General features: G+C 44.9%; 1 protein-coding gene and 1 long non-coding RNA gene across 3 annotated transcripts in view; one reads left to right on the forward strand and one right to left on the reverse strand.

Annotated features, from left to right (window-relative positions):
- LOC140712791 (uncharacterized) overlaps nucleotides 1-14,132 on the reverse strand; it is an 80,064-nt gene extending 65,932 nt beyond the window's left edge. The window contains exons 1-2 of one of the 2 annotated variants that reach the window (XR_012094582.1): nucleotides 13,918-14,132; nucleotides 10,572-10,644 (exon numbers count right to left, since the gene is read on the reverse strand). This is a non-coding gene — a long non-coding RNA (uncharacterized lncRNA). The remainder of the gene's footprint in view (nucleotides 1-10,571; nucleotides 10,645-13,917) is intronic. The other variant, XR_012094584.1, reaches the window with a different exon arrangement.
- Nucleotides 14,133-14,337: 205 nt separating this feature from the next.
- C11H12orf75 (chromosome 11 C12orf75 homolog) overlaps nucleotides 14,338-15,597 on the forward strand; it is a 41,077-nt gene continuing 39,817 nt past the window's right edge. The window contains exon 1 of the mRNA XM_008004513.3: nucleotides 14,338-14,607. Within this exon, the coding sequence (XP_008002704.2) occupies nucleotides 14,562-14,607 (46 nt within the window). The 5' untranslated portion in view covers nucleotides 14,338-14,561. The remainder of the gene's footprint in view (nucleotides 14,608-15,597) is intronic.

The raw sequence follows: 15,597 nt of genomic DNA on the forward strand, positions 1-15,597 counted from the left end.
ACAGGCTTGAACTGCTCAGGTCCACTGATATACGGATTGTTTTCGACCCAGCCCCAACGGAAAATACAGTATTCAAGGGATGCAAAACTCATACAAGCAGATTCTGCAGGGCAGACTGTGGGACTTGAGTATGTGTGGATTTAGGTACATGGAGAAGACCTAGGGGTGGTTCCTGCAACCAATTTCTTGCAAATACTGAGGGATGATCACATTATTATTTTCCTTTTTTACAAATAAAGAAACTGAGAGGCTGGGAGCAGTGGCTTTCATCTGTAATCCTGGCATTTTGGGAGGCTGAAGTGGGAGGATCGCTTGAGCCCAGGAGTTTGAGACCAGCCTGGGCAATATAGTGAGACCTCCATCTACATTAAAAACACAAAAATTAGCTAAGTGTGATGGTGCATGCCTGTAGTCTCTGCTCCTCAGGACTGAGGTGGGAGGATGGCTTGAGCCCAGTGAGCTGAGCACACTGCAGCCTGGGTAACACAGGAAGACCCTGTGAGGGAAGGGAAAGAAAAGAAAAGAAAAGAAAAGAAAAAAGAAAAGAAAAGAAAGAAGGAAGGAGAAGGGAAGGAAGAAGAAAGAGAGGAAGGAAGGAAGAAGAAAGAGAGAAAGGAAGGAAGAAGAGAGGAAGGAAGGAAGAAGGAAGGAAAGAAGGGAGGAAGGAGAGGAAGGGAAAGAGAAAGAAAGAGAAAGGAAGGAATGAGGGAAGGAAGGAAGAAAAAAGAAAGAGAGAGACAAAAGAAAAGAAAGAAAGAAAAAGGAAGAAAGAAGAAAAGAGAAAAGAAAAGAAAAGAAAAGACAGAAACAGATACACAGTGATTAAGTAACTTGCTTGTAAGTGGTGGTGAAGTTAGGATTTGGACCCAGGCACCATGGCTGGAGTCTGCGTTCTGTCTGCTGTATAGACTATGTCCATCCCCTGGGCTTAAAGAGGTTAGGAGGTTTTAGATTATTCAGCTATAAATGGCAGGGCAGGGAGTTGACTCCATGTCTGTCTGGCTCCAAAGTCATAAGCCTTCAATTTCCTGCCCTGTTCTATCTTAAACATAATGTGAGTGTTTACCAGGGTCATCACTAAGGCATTTAGAAAATGAAATTTCTGCTGAATTAAACACAGGGAGAAGTCTGATTCATGGTGGGGTTAGCAGCAGCCAGTTGGTGAAGGTGGAGAAACTCAAGGTGGGTGGATTGAATCTGCAAGAAATGAGGATTCAGAATGCAGCCTCAATCTAGGACATTTCCAGCCTGAGACATTATCTGAAATCACACCACAATATCTTCAAGCTACAAAACGCTGTAGTAGTTTAATTAATCTTTTTAAAAAAAATCTGTTGTAGCATTTAAAATCAGAAAATGATGTCCTCATTATCTCTCTGAATCCTGGAAGATTCTCCTCTACTAAAGGAGCCTAGATTTGAAAATCACTTCCTTTAGAAATCCCTTTTGAGTCCAGGTTCCAGGTGCAGGAGTCCAAATTCCTTTTGCTTTAGATAATGATTAAATGTCTCCTTTTCACCTTCCAGTTCCCTTCCTCTTTTCCAAGCAATTTAATCTTAACCATTCATGTGTATTGTTTAGTTAGTCATGGCAACAAGGCCATTCGACAGGTCAATTAGCAACTAAACTTAGACGTGATATTGACATTCTGACTGTGTTACCCACATTTTTGAGATCCTAGTATAGAGGTTTGACTGATCTCCATGAACTGCCAATACACTTGGACAATGAAGGTGCTGTAATTGCAAAAGAAAATAAAATTTCAGGACCCTTTAAATATATTTTGCCAAGGGGGAAGTTAAACCCTGGAAACTGAGTCATGTAGCATGTTTGCAACTTACACTTCTTACATTATAGATTAATTCTCTTCTGCATCGTTCTTGTTCTGTAAATGATTAGAAGAGACCAGAGACCAGAACTCCTTCCCTTCCAATCACTGATTAAGCCCCTACATTTTTCTCTTGTACCTAACTCAGACCAGATGGTACAAAAGAGTCCATGACTGTCACATCTTCAGTGTGGAATGTTAAATGTACCTGTCCTGAAAGGAAAAGACCACCTCGACTAATCAGACCATTGCAATTCTGCATTCGGCCTTATATAGAAAAATGTTGGAATTCTGCTAAGCTTCCCTAAACCTTGTCTATGTAAACAATCCCAAACATCTACACTTCAGAACATTAACTTCCATTCTTTGGAATCTGTGCTTCCCAAGTGGCCATCTTCAACTTTTGCACTTCAATTCAACTCTCTTCAAACTCACTTCTGGCTGGGCATGGTGGCTCATACCTGCAGTCCCAGCACTTTAGGAGGCTGAGGTGGGAGGATCACTTGAGGCCAGGAATTCGAGACCAACCTGGACAACATAATGAGCCCTCCGTCTCTACAAAAAAGGAAAAAAAAAAAAAACACCAAAAAACCAAAAAAACATTACCCAGGCACGGAGGAATACACCTGCAGTCTTAGCTATTTGGGAGGCTGACATGGGAGGATCCCAGGAGTTTGAGGCTGCAGTGAGTTACGATTGTGCCGTTGCACTCCAGCCTGGGTGACAGAGTGAGAACCTGTCTCTAAAAATAAAAAAGCTGACAAAGAAACTAGATTTTGACCCTTTTGATTATTTGAGGTTGACAAACAACAATGAAGCAAAAGCAGGCCTGATCTCTGCCCTAATGAGGGATAGTCTAGAGGGAGAGAGAGAAGCACATCTCAGAATCATAAACAAACATGAAAGTGCAACTGTGACAACTGCTTCGAGGATCAACAGGTTCTCTAATAGGGAAATTTAACCTCATCAGGGAGGTTGAGACAAGGCTCAGTGAAGAAGCAACACTTGAGTAAAGCCTGAAGGCTAAGCAGAGATTAATTAGGCAAAGAGGAGAGGGAAGGGTGTTCTAGGTAGAGCGAACAGCTTCTGCAAAGGCCCAGTGATGGGGAGGGACCAGCAGTCCAAGGAGCTGAAAGAAGGTGATGAAAGGAGTGCAGGAGCTGAAAGAAGTAGAAGTAGGAGAGGCAGACAGAAGTCAGACCAAGCAGGGGTTTGTAGGCTCAGTGAAAGACTTGTATTTTTATCATAAGAGCAATGGAAAGCTATTGAAGAGTCCAGGGAAAAGGAGGGGTGGTGATCTGGTCAGTTTATATTCTGAAAGCTGCTCTTTAGTGCAAGGCATGGAAAGGGAAAGAGTGCTTGCTTGGATACTGCTCTTCCCTGCCTCACTCTTAGTCCAGGAAGTCTGGGTAGAAGGCTGATGGAGCAAGCCTGGCCATATTGCCACATCCTCTCGTCCTCAGTGACTGGTTCAGAGATAGGCATGTAAGGAGATCAGGCTCAATTAGAAGTCCTGTCAGGTATTTAGCAGGGACGACAGGAACTGATGCATGGTCTTTCCTGTTGGCCTTGAACTTAAGATCACATGAGGAGCTGCTGTGGCTATCTTACCACCGCAAGGTGGAGAACCTGATGCTACCAGGAGGTGCCACGTGGGACCTGAGAGTGAGGCTGAGCCTAGAAATGGAGCCAAACCAAGTCCCGATGGCTTTCATATCTTGTCCAAGCACAACTGAAGGCATCCTTGCTTCTGCACTTTTCAGTTACATAAGCCAACCCATTTCTGCTTTGCTTACACCACATTTCATCCAAAGAGTCAGCGGGTTCACAGGCAGGAAGGGGACATGGAAGAAGTCTCCTGGGCATGCCCCTCTGCTGGATCAGCGCTGCGGAAGGAGCTGGGCTTCCTATTTGAGCTACTCCTGCCAAGCAGAGAGGCTTTCAGAGGAGGAGCAGGAGCAAACTGGCCACTGCCTGGGAACAGGCATTCTTTGGTGCCTGGTAATCTGGTCTAGTCAGCTGGTAGCCGTGTAAATTTACCCTTCTCTATGCTGAAGGCTTAGCACTATGGGTGCCATTGTCTTCCAGTTCCCTAGTAAAGTTTCTTTTAGAAGCTCTCGGCTGACCTGAGGGAGAAAGGGAGGGAACTAGGGAACCAGAGAGGTCTCAATGCCCTGGAAGCCAGGGATCAGTGTGGGGGCCGGTGGGGAACACGGCAGCCACTGAGGACAGGCTTTGGCTCCAGGGAGATGTGTTTGCAGCCAGGAGCCAGGAGAAAACCATGATTGTCCTTGATTCTTACCTACGGTGGGTGCTGCCTGCTAAGTACCTGCCTCCCCAGCCAGCTCCTCTGGACCCCTCAGCCAGCTCTCTAGGTTTCCAGAGCCAGAGCTGCCTCTCAAGTCTGGTGGTTATTTGAGGCCCAGAGATCTACCCACAAACCTCAACCTCTCATTCCTCCAAAGGAAGAATACTATCTGCAAGGGAGGAGAATAGGCAGGGAGTGACATTGCTCTGTTCTCTCTTTCAGGATGAAAGGGGCAGAACCATCCAGAGAGCTGGAAAAGAAACAATAAGCCATGAGTTTAAGTTCTTGCTCTAAGAACTCATAAAAGACCTGTGAGCCAGACCTCTTTGGGCCTCTGTTTTCCTCACTTGCAAGTAAAAGCACTGGATTCAATGTTCTTAAATCAAATATTATACACATTGGACTGGATAACTACCTTTTAAAACTATTCAGAAAATGAAGTTTCTTGCAACTACTGGAAAAATTGGTTGGGGTTAGTGTTTAGGTCACAATGGAAGGCAGAGGTCCTCCATCCCTCTCTCAACTAAAGAGAGGACAGCAACTCTGTCTGACCCCATACAGCATTTGACCTCGGACCTTTCCTTCTGGGACTTTGAACCTCGAGAGAGAGGCATATGGTTAGGTGAAGGTGGGGCTGGGTTTGTGACCGCAGCAGTGTGGGGTAGAGGCAGTGGCAGTAGTGTGGCACTGGGGGACAGGCACAGTGCATGCTAGCTGTGTGTTCCTTTTGCCCAGCCTCCCTGGCTTCTTGATGGCATCCCAGGTCTGGTTCCCGAACCTTCCTATCAAGTCTGTGGACCACCCAACAGCCTTACTGTTACTCCCTTTCCTGGTTACATCAGCCAGAGTCCGTTTCTGTTGTTTGCATCCCAAGTATCCTGACTGATACATAATGGAGGACACTTACGTTATTAAAACCTCAAACTAGCTAGAGTCATTTTTGCCTTTTAAGACAGGATGACATAGTTCATGTCAGCAGGAAAATAAATGTTTGTGTGTCTATTTCCCCTGCTAAATGTGTTGGAAGAGGGTCTGGAGAGTAGCAGGGGGTAGGCTGTCCTTAGGGTGCATATGCACGGGTATGGATATAGAACCTCTGTGTTGTCAGACTGTTTCCTTCTTATATTTCCTTAAGCAGGATCAGCAAACTTTTCTGTAAAGGGCCAGATAGTGAATATTTTTGGTTTTGTTGGTCATACAGCGACTGTTGCAGCTACTCAACTCTGCTGCTGTAATATAGAAGCAGAAATAGATAGTATGTAAACAAGCAGATGTGGCTGGTTTCCAATAAAACATTGTTTTCAAAAACAAATAGTGGGTCAAATTTCCCTGTAGGCCATAGTTTGCTAATCTCTGTCCTAAAGCACTTAAAGCACTTTGTATTCCTCTGTGATAATTCGAATTATTGTTCAACCAGTATTTACTCCTTTCCCTCTTCCACTGTGGACAAAGTACAATTCCCTAAACCGGTGATGTTAGGCTTGGCCAAGTGACTTGCTTTGGTCAATGAAACATTAGCAGATGTAATAAGAGCCTTAAATATGTTGTCGCAGTTTGGCTTGGATCTTGCATTCTGAACATGCAAGATCATGCAAGGGCGAGAAGAACATGCCCTGCGTAGCCACTGCGTCTTCAGCCCCAGAACAAACCACTCGGAGCTAGGATCCAAGCCCAGCCAACCTCAGTCCAAAGCAGAGCCACCCAGCTGAGCCCAGCCCAGATGAATTGACCCCCAGTTGATCCACCTGCAGATCTGTGAGCATGAGAATAAATGCTTGTTATTGTAAGTTACCGAATATTGGGATGGATTGTTAGCAATATTGTAACAGTAGCTAAAATACCATCTTAATGCATTCATCACAGACTGACTGACTTATGGTTGCTTGTGTCATACATGTCATTTTTCCCTTACTGGATTAGAGATTCCTTGAAGCCATTCATCCGATCTAACTCTTCTTTAAAAATTCTGTAGCACCCAGCACATTGCCTTACAAATAGTGCTTCCTAAGTATTAAGATGGTGTGTAAGATACTCCTACAATGTCGCTAACAAGCCACAATATAATATTAAATGGTGAATGTAGCATTCATTCATACAAATGTGGAAGAATTTTCTGCCTCTAGTGAAGAATGACATTTTCTACTGTCTTCAGAATGATGAGAAAAATATCTGACATAAGGGTGACAGTGGACATGTAGGTCTCAACAAGACATAGTTTCACTTGACCAGAAGAGGAAAAGGAAGCTGAATGAACCCATGGTTCCACTTCTCTATCTGTAAAGTGACTATAATGATAGAACCTACCCTTTGGGTTTTCATGAGGATTAAATGAGATAATTCATGCAAAGTAGTTAGCATTGCACCTGATCCATGGTGAGTACTCAAAATATTTTCATTATTATTATTTTCAGAAAGATTATGTGAATTGTCTTGAAATCCAGCCCCAGGATTAATAATGGCAGTTGGGGTAAAACAAACAAAAAAAAAATTTTACAACGATTCTCTCTCTCTTCCTTTGTTTCTCCCTCTTTTTCTCTCTTTGTCTTCCTTTCCACATTTACCCTCACACACAGAACTTTTATGTGCTATTTAATGCAGTAAGGAAATTGCAGGACACTATCTCTATCATCAAGATACTAACACTCTAATCAGACAGATACAAATATATATATTCAATGCTGTCTGTAAAAATATGTTACTTATGGACTGAATAAGTAGCATATGCCATAAGAAAGTGTTTTGAAACATCTTCAAATATTAAACATAAGGAGAATGACAATGGAAGTCCCAATGCATTTCAAAGAATCCCTTTCATAATGATAACTCTTTCCAAGACAACTTAAAAATTAAGAGTAAAACTATTAATACATTTTAAAAATAAATTTACTTGGAAATTTAAAAGTTCTAGATAATTCATGGGTTAATAGGCAATGAAAATTATAAGTAATTTAAAACTGAAGGACAATGAAAATAATAAATATCCAAACTTATCTGGATGCAATTTAAGCAATATTCCAAAGAAAAAAAAGGCTTAAATGAATTTGGTATTTAACTCAAGGAGCTGTAAAAAATAATATCAGGGTAAGCCCAAAGAAATCAGAAAGAAGAAAATAAAAAAAGGAAGGACTGGAAATAAATGAAATTGAAAACAAAACAGAAAAAAAGAGGGAAATAGTAAAAAAAAAAAAAAAAAAAGTGGACTCTGAAAACTCCAGTAAAATGAAAAACTCTATAGCAAGACTAATCAAGAAGGAAAAAGTGCAAACACACACTATGGGAAGACAAAAGGGGAACATCTGCAGATATGAAAGGGAGTACAATCGCCACAAGAAAACACTATTATCAGTTGTAGGCCCATATATTTGGAAACGTATACTGTAGCAGACACAGTTAGTTGCTGCAACTGTGCTATGCTGTGCTATGCTATGCTATGCTGTGCTGTGCTGTGCTGTGCTGTGCTGTGCTGTGCTGTGCTATGCTATGCTATGCTATGCTGTGCTGTGCTGTGCTATGCTATGCTATGCTATACTGTGCTATGCTATGCTATGCTATGCTATGCTATGCTATGCTATGCTATACTGTGCTATGCTATGCTATACTGTACTATGCTATACTATGCTGTGCTATGCTATACTATACTGTGCTATGCTATGCTATACTATGCTATACTATACTATGCTATGCAATGCTATACTGTGCTGTGCTATGCTATGCTATGCTATACTGTGCTATGCTATGCTATATACTGTGCTATGCTATGCTATACTGTGCTATGCTGTACTATACTGTGCTATGCTAAAATATGGTATGTTATGATAACCCAACCCTAACATCTCAGGTGGCTTACAGATCACAAATGTTTCTTTCTCATTCATGTTGCAGGTTCAGTGTGGGTGTGGGTGAGGTCCTCCACCCCATGCCATGCAGCGACTTAGGGGTGCAGTCTGATGGAGGAGCCAGCATCTCCACATGTGCTTCTGGGGTCATTGCAGCTGGAGAATCTAGAATCTACTTACTGCAGAATCTTTTTTTGGGGTGTGGGTATAGAGTCTTACTCTGTAGCCCAGGCTAGACTGCAGTGGCATGATCTTGGCTCAGTGCAACCTACACCTCCCAGGTTCAAGCAATTCTCCTGCCTCAGCCTCCCAAGTAGCTGGGACTATAGGCATGCACCACCATGCCTGGCTAATTTTTGTATTTTTAGTAGAAATGGGGTTTTACCATGTTGGCCAGGCTGGTTTCGAACTCCTGTCTTCAAGTGGTCTGCCAGCCTCGGCCCCCCAGAGTGCTGGGATTATAGGCATGAGCCACGGCCTCTGGCCTGCAGAATCTTTATTACTCTTGTAATCAAGTACTTCTTGTCTACCACACTTGAAGATGCTGTGCTGTGAGGAGTGAAGTTGGCTGACAGCCTCCAGCTGTTGGCACCTTTGGAATCTGCTGCTGTGTTGAAGCTGAGCTCTGGGCAGCTCAAAGCCTGGTGGAATTACTAGGACCTGGTAATGTCTGCCCAACAGGGGACTCCCCTCCAAGCAATCTGCCTTTGAGATTCCCACTGGCCTTGGCCAAGACTTTCTCAGAGCTGGACCACAGTCTAAGCTTCTTTCTGCTCACTCCTTCTAATTTACCTATCTTTGGATTTCCCCCTGAAGGGTGTCAGATGTGCAGTGCAGTCTGAAGGCTTTCCCTGCCTACTCCTGATTCCTTTCCGCCCCACACTCCCTGTATCTTTCGGGCATCGCCCCCAATAAACCACTTGCATTCCTACCTCCTAACTCCCAGCAGTCCAGAATCTCCAAATCATGGTTCACCTTTAATCACATTTCATTGGTCAAAACTAGTCACATGTCCATGCCCGTCTTCAATGGGTTAGGACAGTCTAACCCAAAGGAGAACTGGATATTCGGGCACATTTGTAATTTTTATCACTACTGAAAAACCCTAAATAACGGGAAGAGAGGTTCTCTAAAAGAAAATAATATTTATTTGGAAGTAAGCATTGCAATGGAATATGGTGGGTGTATTCGGGGAAGTAAAAGAAGGTAATGGTTTTTAAAGAATAAACAAGGAGGATTACATAGCTGTTTTGAGATAATTATCCTTGGCTACAAGGATCAATAACAAGGGTTATGTCAGTCAGGTTCGACAGGCAGTTGCTGGGCAAATGTCCTTGCAAAAATATATATATATATTTTTTTGTATAAGGCTGCAGTACCCTTTGTGCAAGATTGTGAGTTTTGGTCAGGTGCAGTGGCTCACGCCTGTAATCCCAGCACTTTGGGAGGCTAAGGTGGGCAGATCACCTGAGGTCAGGAGTTGGAGCCCAGCCTGAATAACATGGCGAAACCCCGTCTCTGCTAAAAATACAAAAATTAGCTGGGCATGGTGGCACACGCCTGTGATCCCAGCTACTCGGGAGGCTGAGGCAGGAGAATCTCTTGAACCCAGGAGGCAGAGGTTGCAGTGAGGTGAGATCGCGCCATTGCACTCCAGCCTGGGCAAGAAGAATGAAACTCTATCTCAGGAAAAAAAAAAAAAAAAGATTGTGAGTTTTGCATTCTTTTCTAGTTGTTTTTGTAATCAGCCATAAGTACGTGGGAACATTTCCTTCATGGTCTTCCCAGCCTCTGTTTGTCAGGGTTTTAATAAAGTGATTCCATTTTGATTCTGACAACTTTGGATACACAACTAATGATTAAACAGTTATTCGTTACCCTCCTTTTCTTGCCAGCAGAGCCCCAATTTTTTCAGGTGTCTATCCTGCACTTCTATCATGACTCTGGGGTAAACCGTAACTCACTAGAGCCAATTATAACCAATTTCCAGTAACTGGATCAAGAAAAGGCCAATGAAATCTTGGTTAATGCAGTGGGAGAGGAAGTGTTCTGGGTGCCACCTGGATTTAAAAGTGACACAGGCCGGGCACAATGGCTGACGCCTGTAATCCCAGCACTTTAGGAGGCCGAGGCAAGCGGATCACCTGAGGTCAGGAGTTCAAGACCACCCTGGCCAACATGGTGAAACCCCATCTCTACTAAAAATACAAAATTAGCCGGGCGTGGCACATACCTGTAATCCCAGCTACTGGAGAGGCTGAGGCAGGAGAATCTCTTGAAACCGGGAGGCAGAGGTTGCAGTAAGCCGAGATCCCGCCACTGCACTCCAGCCTGCTTGGGTAACAAGAGCGAAACTCCGTTTTTTTTTTTTTTTTAAAGTGACAGAGTGTGGGGAAGAGCCTTTTTTCTCTTTTCTCTTGGTGGGTATGGTTATGTATGAACTTCCTACCGGGTGCTGAGGCAGCCATCCAGCAGCATGTCAACAAGGAAAAAGAGAAAAGCAAAAAGAAAATCTAGGCTGCCAAACTTTTTGTAGGGAGCCCTTTATAGGAAGAAAAATCATGAAAACTTAGACTTACTCAGGTTTATATTCTCCTACCTCTTGCTTTCTTTTTCTTGTCAGAAGAATTTCACTCACACACCTCTTCTCTCTCCTTCACGCCAGATCAGTTCTGGTTGGAAGAATGAAAACAACAGCTAAGTGGTGTGATCTAACTGACACAGGGAAAGAAGCTAAAATTGACCACTCAGGAAATGAGGCATGTATTAATGATTTTCTTTTGACTGGTTGTTTTTAAAAACATCGACATGCAATTAACTGTTGTCTATAAAATTCCTAAAAAGGAAAAAGGGGGCATAGACTTGCTATTTCATTCCACATTAGGAAGAGGACTAACATTTATTGGGCACTTACTATATGCCTGACATTTTACTAGGAACTTTTCATACTCTGTCTCACCAAATGACCTTGCTTGCCCTTTGAATAAAATTTTAACTGCTTTCCAAGGTGTATGTTCTGACCTCCCTCTCTGAAATCCGCACCCTCCCCATCTCTACTCCACAGATCGGCCTTTGAATTCTGGCTTTATTTTTTTCTCCTCCTGTTTATGAAACACACCCAGCACATTCCTGTCTCAGGGCTCCTGTTCTTGTCATTCTCTTTGCCTAGAATCCTCTTTCCTTGGATCTTCTCATGTCTGATTTCTTTTTTTTCTTTCTTTCTTTCTTTCTTTTTTTTTTTTTGAGACAGAGTCTCACTCTTCACCCAGGCTGGAGTGCAGTGGCGCAATCTCGGCTCACTGCAAGCTCTGCCTTCAGGGTTCATGCCATTCTCCTGCCTCAGCCTCTGCAGTATCTGGGACTACAGGCGCCTGCCACCACGCCTGGCAATTTTTTGTATTTTTAGTAGAGACGGGGTTTCACCATGTTAGCCAGGATGGTCTTGATCTCCTGACCTTGTGGTCCGCCATTCTTGGCCTCCCAAAGTGCTGGGATTACACGTGTGAGCCACTGCGCCCGGCCAATATCTGATTTCTTTACATCAACCAGACCTCCACAAAAATATCCTTTCTTCAGAGGGCCTTCTGTGACCGTCCTATTAGGTTAGTGCAAAAGTAATTGCAGTTTTTGCCATTAAAAGTAATTGCAAAAATTGTGATTACTTTTGCACCAACCTTATATCTAGAATAGCACCTCTCCCTCTACCCCGGTCTCCTATTCCAGTGACTTATTTTTTTCCCATTGCACTTGTATCTAAAATTATCTCATTGTATTTGTTTTGATGTATCTCCTCCCACTTGATTTTTCCTCTCTGTCTTGTTCACTGCTGTCTCTCAAACATTTAGAAGAGTGGCTGGCACTTATAAATAGATTGGGGGTACAAGTGCATTTTTGCTACACAGGTATATTGGGTTGTGGTGAAGTCTGGGCTTTTAGTGTAACCATCACCCAAACAGTGTACATTGTACCCAACAGGTAATTTCTCATGGCTTGGAGCTCTTAAGGTGATACTCAATAGTGCTTGTTGAAATAATCGATAGATCACATAATCTGTAACATTGTAACGCAGAATGCACACTACGAGGAACCATGAGGTATCTCAGTAAGTGAGTGTTAGAAAAGAATTTATAGGATTTAGGTTCATAATAGGTGATTTTGGTTGGGATTTAAGGAAGCAGGTCTTTTTTTTTTTTTTTTTTTTTCTACATTGGATATTGTCAGAAAGCAGGGATAATTCTATGATTAGAGATTCTTAATGAACCTCATCTCTAGGCAGGAAGACTAGAACAGGGCTAAAACCATAACTGGTAAAGCAGCAGAAGACAATCATATCAGGCAGGATGGGGAGATGTTTGGTGTTTTGGGGGTTTGCACAATGACCTTGTTTTTGTCAGCACTTAGACATGATTACTGAATGGCCTTGTTTTTTGGTCTCATTTCATAATTCATAGAGTGGCCTTGTGTGATATTGGTGTTCTATACAGCTGTGTTTAACAGGAGAATGCAAAGGTCCAGCTGTTGAGTATCACAGCTTCTAGGCCAGTTTCTAGGTATCAAGGTCCGTTTTCTGTCTCTTACAAGTGTCCTAAGGCTGGAGTCTAGTGTCAGCACAGAAATAAGCAGGAGTATATCTTTTGGCTACTTGATAGTCCCCTTTCCCCAATTCTGGATTTGTATTAGATGGACACTGAACCAAGACAGCACAGGCCAAGGCAGAGAAGCAGTACTTCTAGAAGGCAACTAAAAATGCCTTTATTTATCCAAGAATTAATTAACCTCTCAGCACATGGCTAGCATAGTTAATTTTCAAATGGAGAATGCTGTATATTTTGCATCCTGAATGATAGAACCCACCATTGCCTCAAAGGTCATGTTCAAAAATCTGCCAAGTCCTTGATTCTGGTTCAAATTTTTATGTAAACACAACAGTATGGTTTTAGGAAAGTCTGTTTGTTTGTTTGCTTGCTTGTTTTTTTGAGACAGAGTCTTGCTCTGTCACCCAGGCTAGAGTGCAGTGGCACCACCTCGGCCCACTGCAACCTCCACCTCCCAGGTTCAAGCGATTCTCCTGCCTCAATCTCTTAATTAGCTGGGATTACAGGCATGTGCCACCACACCTGGCTAATCTTTGTATTTTTAGTAGAGATAGGGTTTCACCATGTTAGCCTGGTCTCGAACTCCTGACCTCATGATCTGCCTGCCTCGGCCTCCCAAAGTGCTGGGTTTACAGGTGTAAGCCACCGTGCCTGGCCTTAGGCAAGTCTTTTAACCAGCATCCCAGCATCCTCTGGGACTCTATGGCAGCTGTATTCCTCTGTTAACATTCCTGCTATATTGTAATTAATTTGTTATAATCTATCTGCCTGGTTAGACTGTCTCCCACATGTTTGTAACCCTGGAACTTAACAAAGGACTTGGCACAGGCTAGGCTCCTTACAAATATTAAGTGAATTTAAAATGGAGCTTTAATTCCTGGCTTGAAGTCACCTCACAAAACATTTAGTGAGTCTGTATTACGAGCCAGGAGGACGCTATGAAAAATCAGATAATCTTTACCTTTAAGGAATTTGTATTCATTTCTATTAGAGTTAATAATAATAATAATGATAATATTTGATATTTACTGAAGATAGGGAACTTTGTTAGGTACGTTATATGTACCTGAGTTTTTGTCATTTTATAGGTGAAACAATGGATGTACCCAGTGGGTTAAGTTACTTTCCTGAGGTCACACAGCTATCACGGGGCAGAACGAAGACTGTAATTCAGACAGTCTGACTCCAATAACGCTGGCCCAACTACTAGGTTGAAACGTACAGCACCGTGCCCATCCACAGTTCTCTCATTTATCAGAGAGGAGGTCCTGAATCCAAGTTATCGAAATCATTGCAGACATTTGTTTTAAAGAGAATAGGTCAATATGACCAATCTGGGAAAGAACTTACGTCTTTTGCCAGGCGGTGCGTATGGGGAACAGAGCTGCGCTGGCCTTCTGTTAAAGCAGCTGGGGATTTCGGTTTTGGCTTCAGACCTGAACATCATTCAGTCAATAGCATTTATTGGGCGTCCACTGTGCGGAAAACAGATGCCCCCTGCTACTTCCTCTCCTCCCCACATCCTGGGCCAGGGAGGGGAAGTGAGGAAAGAAAAGCAAAAACAAGGCAAGGAGGATGCTGAGGGTGGGCAGGTGGGCACTCCCGCCTCGCCGCACCGGCCACGCCCCTTGCCGCGCGCTCGCCCCAGAACCCACTTTAAACTCCCGCCCCTCATAACGACGACCAATGTCCGACCGCGAAACGAGCAGGAGGCTGGTGATTGGCCAGTGCGCGGTTGCCGGGGCGACGGGTGGGTCCGGCGGGTCCCCTGGCGGGGCGGGGCGGGGGCGAGGGGTGCCGGGTGGTTTCCGCCCTGCAGCCCGCAGCCCGCCGCGCCACGGGCCGCGTCCCTCGGCTGTGGGAGGGGGCGGCCTCCACTCGGTTCCCTGCCCCGTCAGCCTCCCGCTCGGGGCGCGCAGCCTTTCGTCTGGGTCTCCGCCCCCAAGACCCGCGGCCGCAAGCCCCGGAGCGCGGCTTCCCCGGCCGGCTGTGCGATGGGCTGCGGGAACTCCACCGCCACAAGCGCGGGCGCGGGCAGAGGTGAGCACGGCGGGAGCGGGGGCCGGCGGGGGCGGGCTGGAGAGGCGGCGGGAAGGAAGGGTGCAGGAATCTTGGGTGGGGGGCGCGCAGTCCCCCTGTTCCCGTCCCCCTTTTCGGGACAGGAGCAGACCGCCGGTTTCTGGAAAGACCGAAAGGGTGGCAAGTCCCCCACGCGGGGGCGGTCGCGCCTGGAGCAGACGAGCCTGCGGGGCATCTCTGCCGAGGGAGCGCGGGGAGGACTGTCGGGGGCTCCCTTGCAGCCGCCGGGGCTCCCCTGCAGCCGGTGGGGCTCGGCGCCCTCCTGGGGGAGAGGATTCCCGGACGTGGCCCCCGGCCGCTCCCCCACTTCCCACACTTGCTCCTCCAGGCCTCTCCCCTAGCTCCTCGGAACCCAGGCGCTGCACCTGGAAAAGTGCAGGAGAGCGAGACAGGACTTTTCGGGCAGTGGTGGTGGGGCAGAAAGCGGGGAATGGGAGTGGGGTTAGGGAGAACTGGAAACAGAGCTGCAAAAACGAATCCGTGTCTGCCGTGATGCCTAAGACCGGCTGGGCTGCTCTTAGGATTCCTCTGAGAAGCTGCAGCAGTAAGGATGTTTTACATATGTGAGACAGAGCTTTATTATTAACAGATGAAAGATACTTTTCATTAAAAACTCACAGACAAACACACACAAATCGAAACTTCTTTTTATACCACTTCATTTTGTTGATTGGCAGGCAAGGTCTTCTAGCTTCCCCGGGCCAGCTAGGCTTTGTGTCAAGTGACTTTTTTCAAAACTCACCCTTCTATTTCACCCTGCCTTTGTCTCCGGATTTAAGGTAGCCTGGATCTGTTTTGAGTAATAGCTGCTGACCTATTTCAGTGTCCTTTTAGATAAAGAGCTCCTATCTCCTCCAATTGAAATAAATCTGATGCCACATCCTAGCCTAACCAGCAAATGCAAACAGCAGTCGGAGGCTGCAGTATTTCGTAGGCGGCTGTGGAGGCCCT

The sequence above is a fragment of the Chlorocebus sabaeus genome, chromosome 11 (genome assembly GCF_047675955.1).
Source record: "Chlorocebus sabaeus isolate Y175 chromosome 11, mChlSab1.0.hap1, whole genome shotgun sequence".
Taxonomy (NCBI): Eukaryota; Metazoa; Chordata; class Mammalia; order Primates; family Cercopithecidae; genus Chlorocebus; species Chlorocebus sabaeus.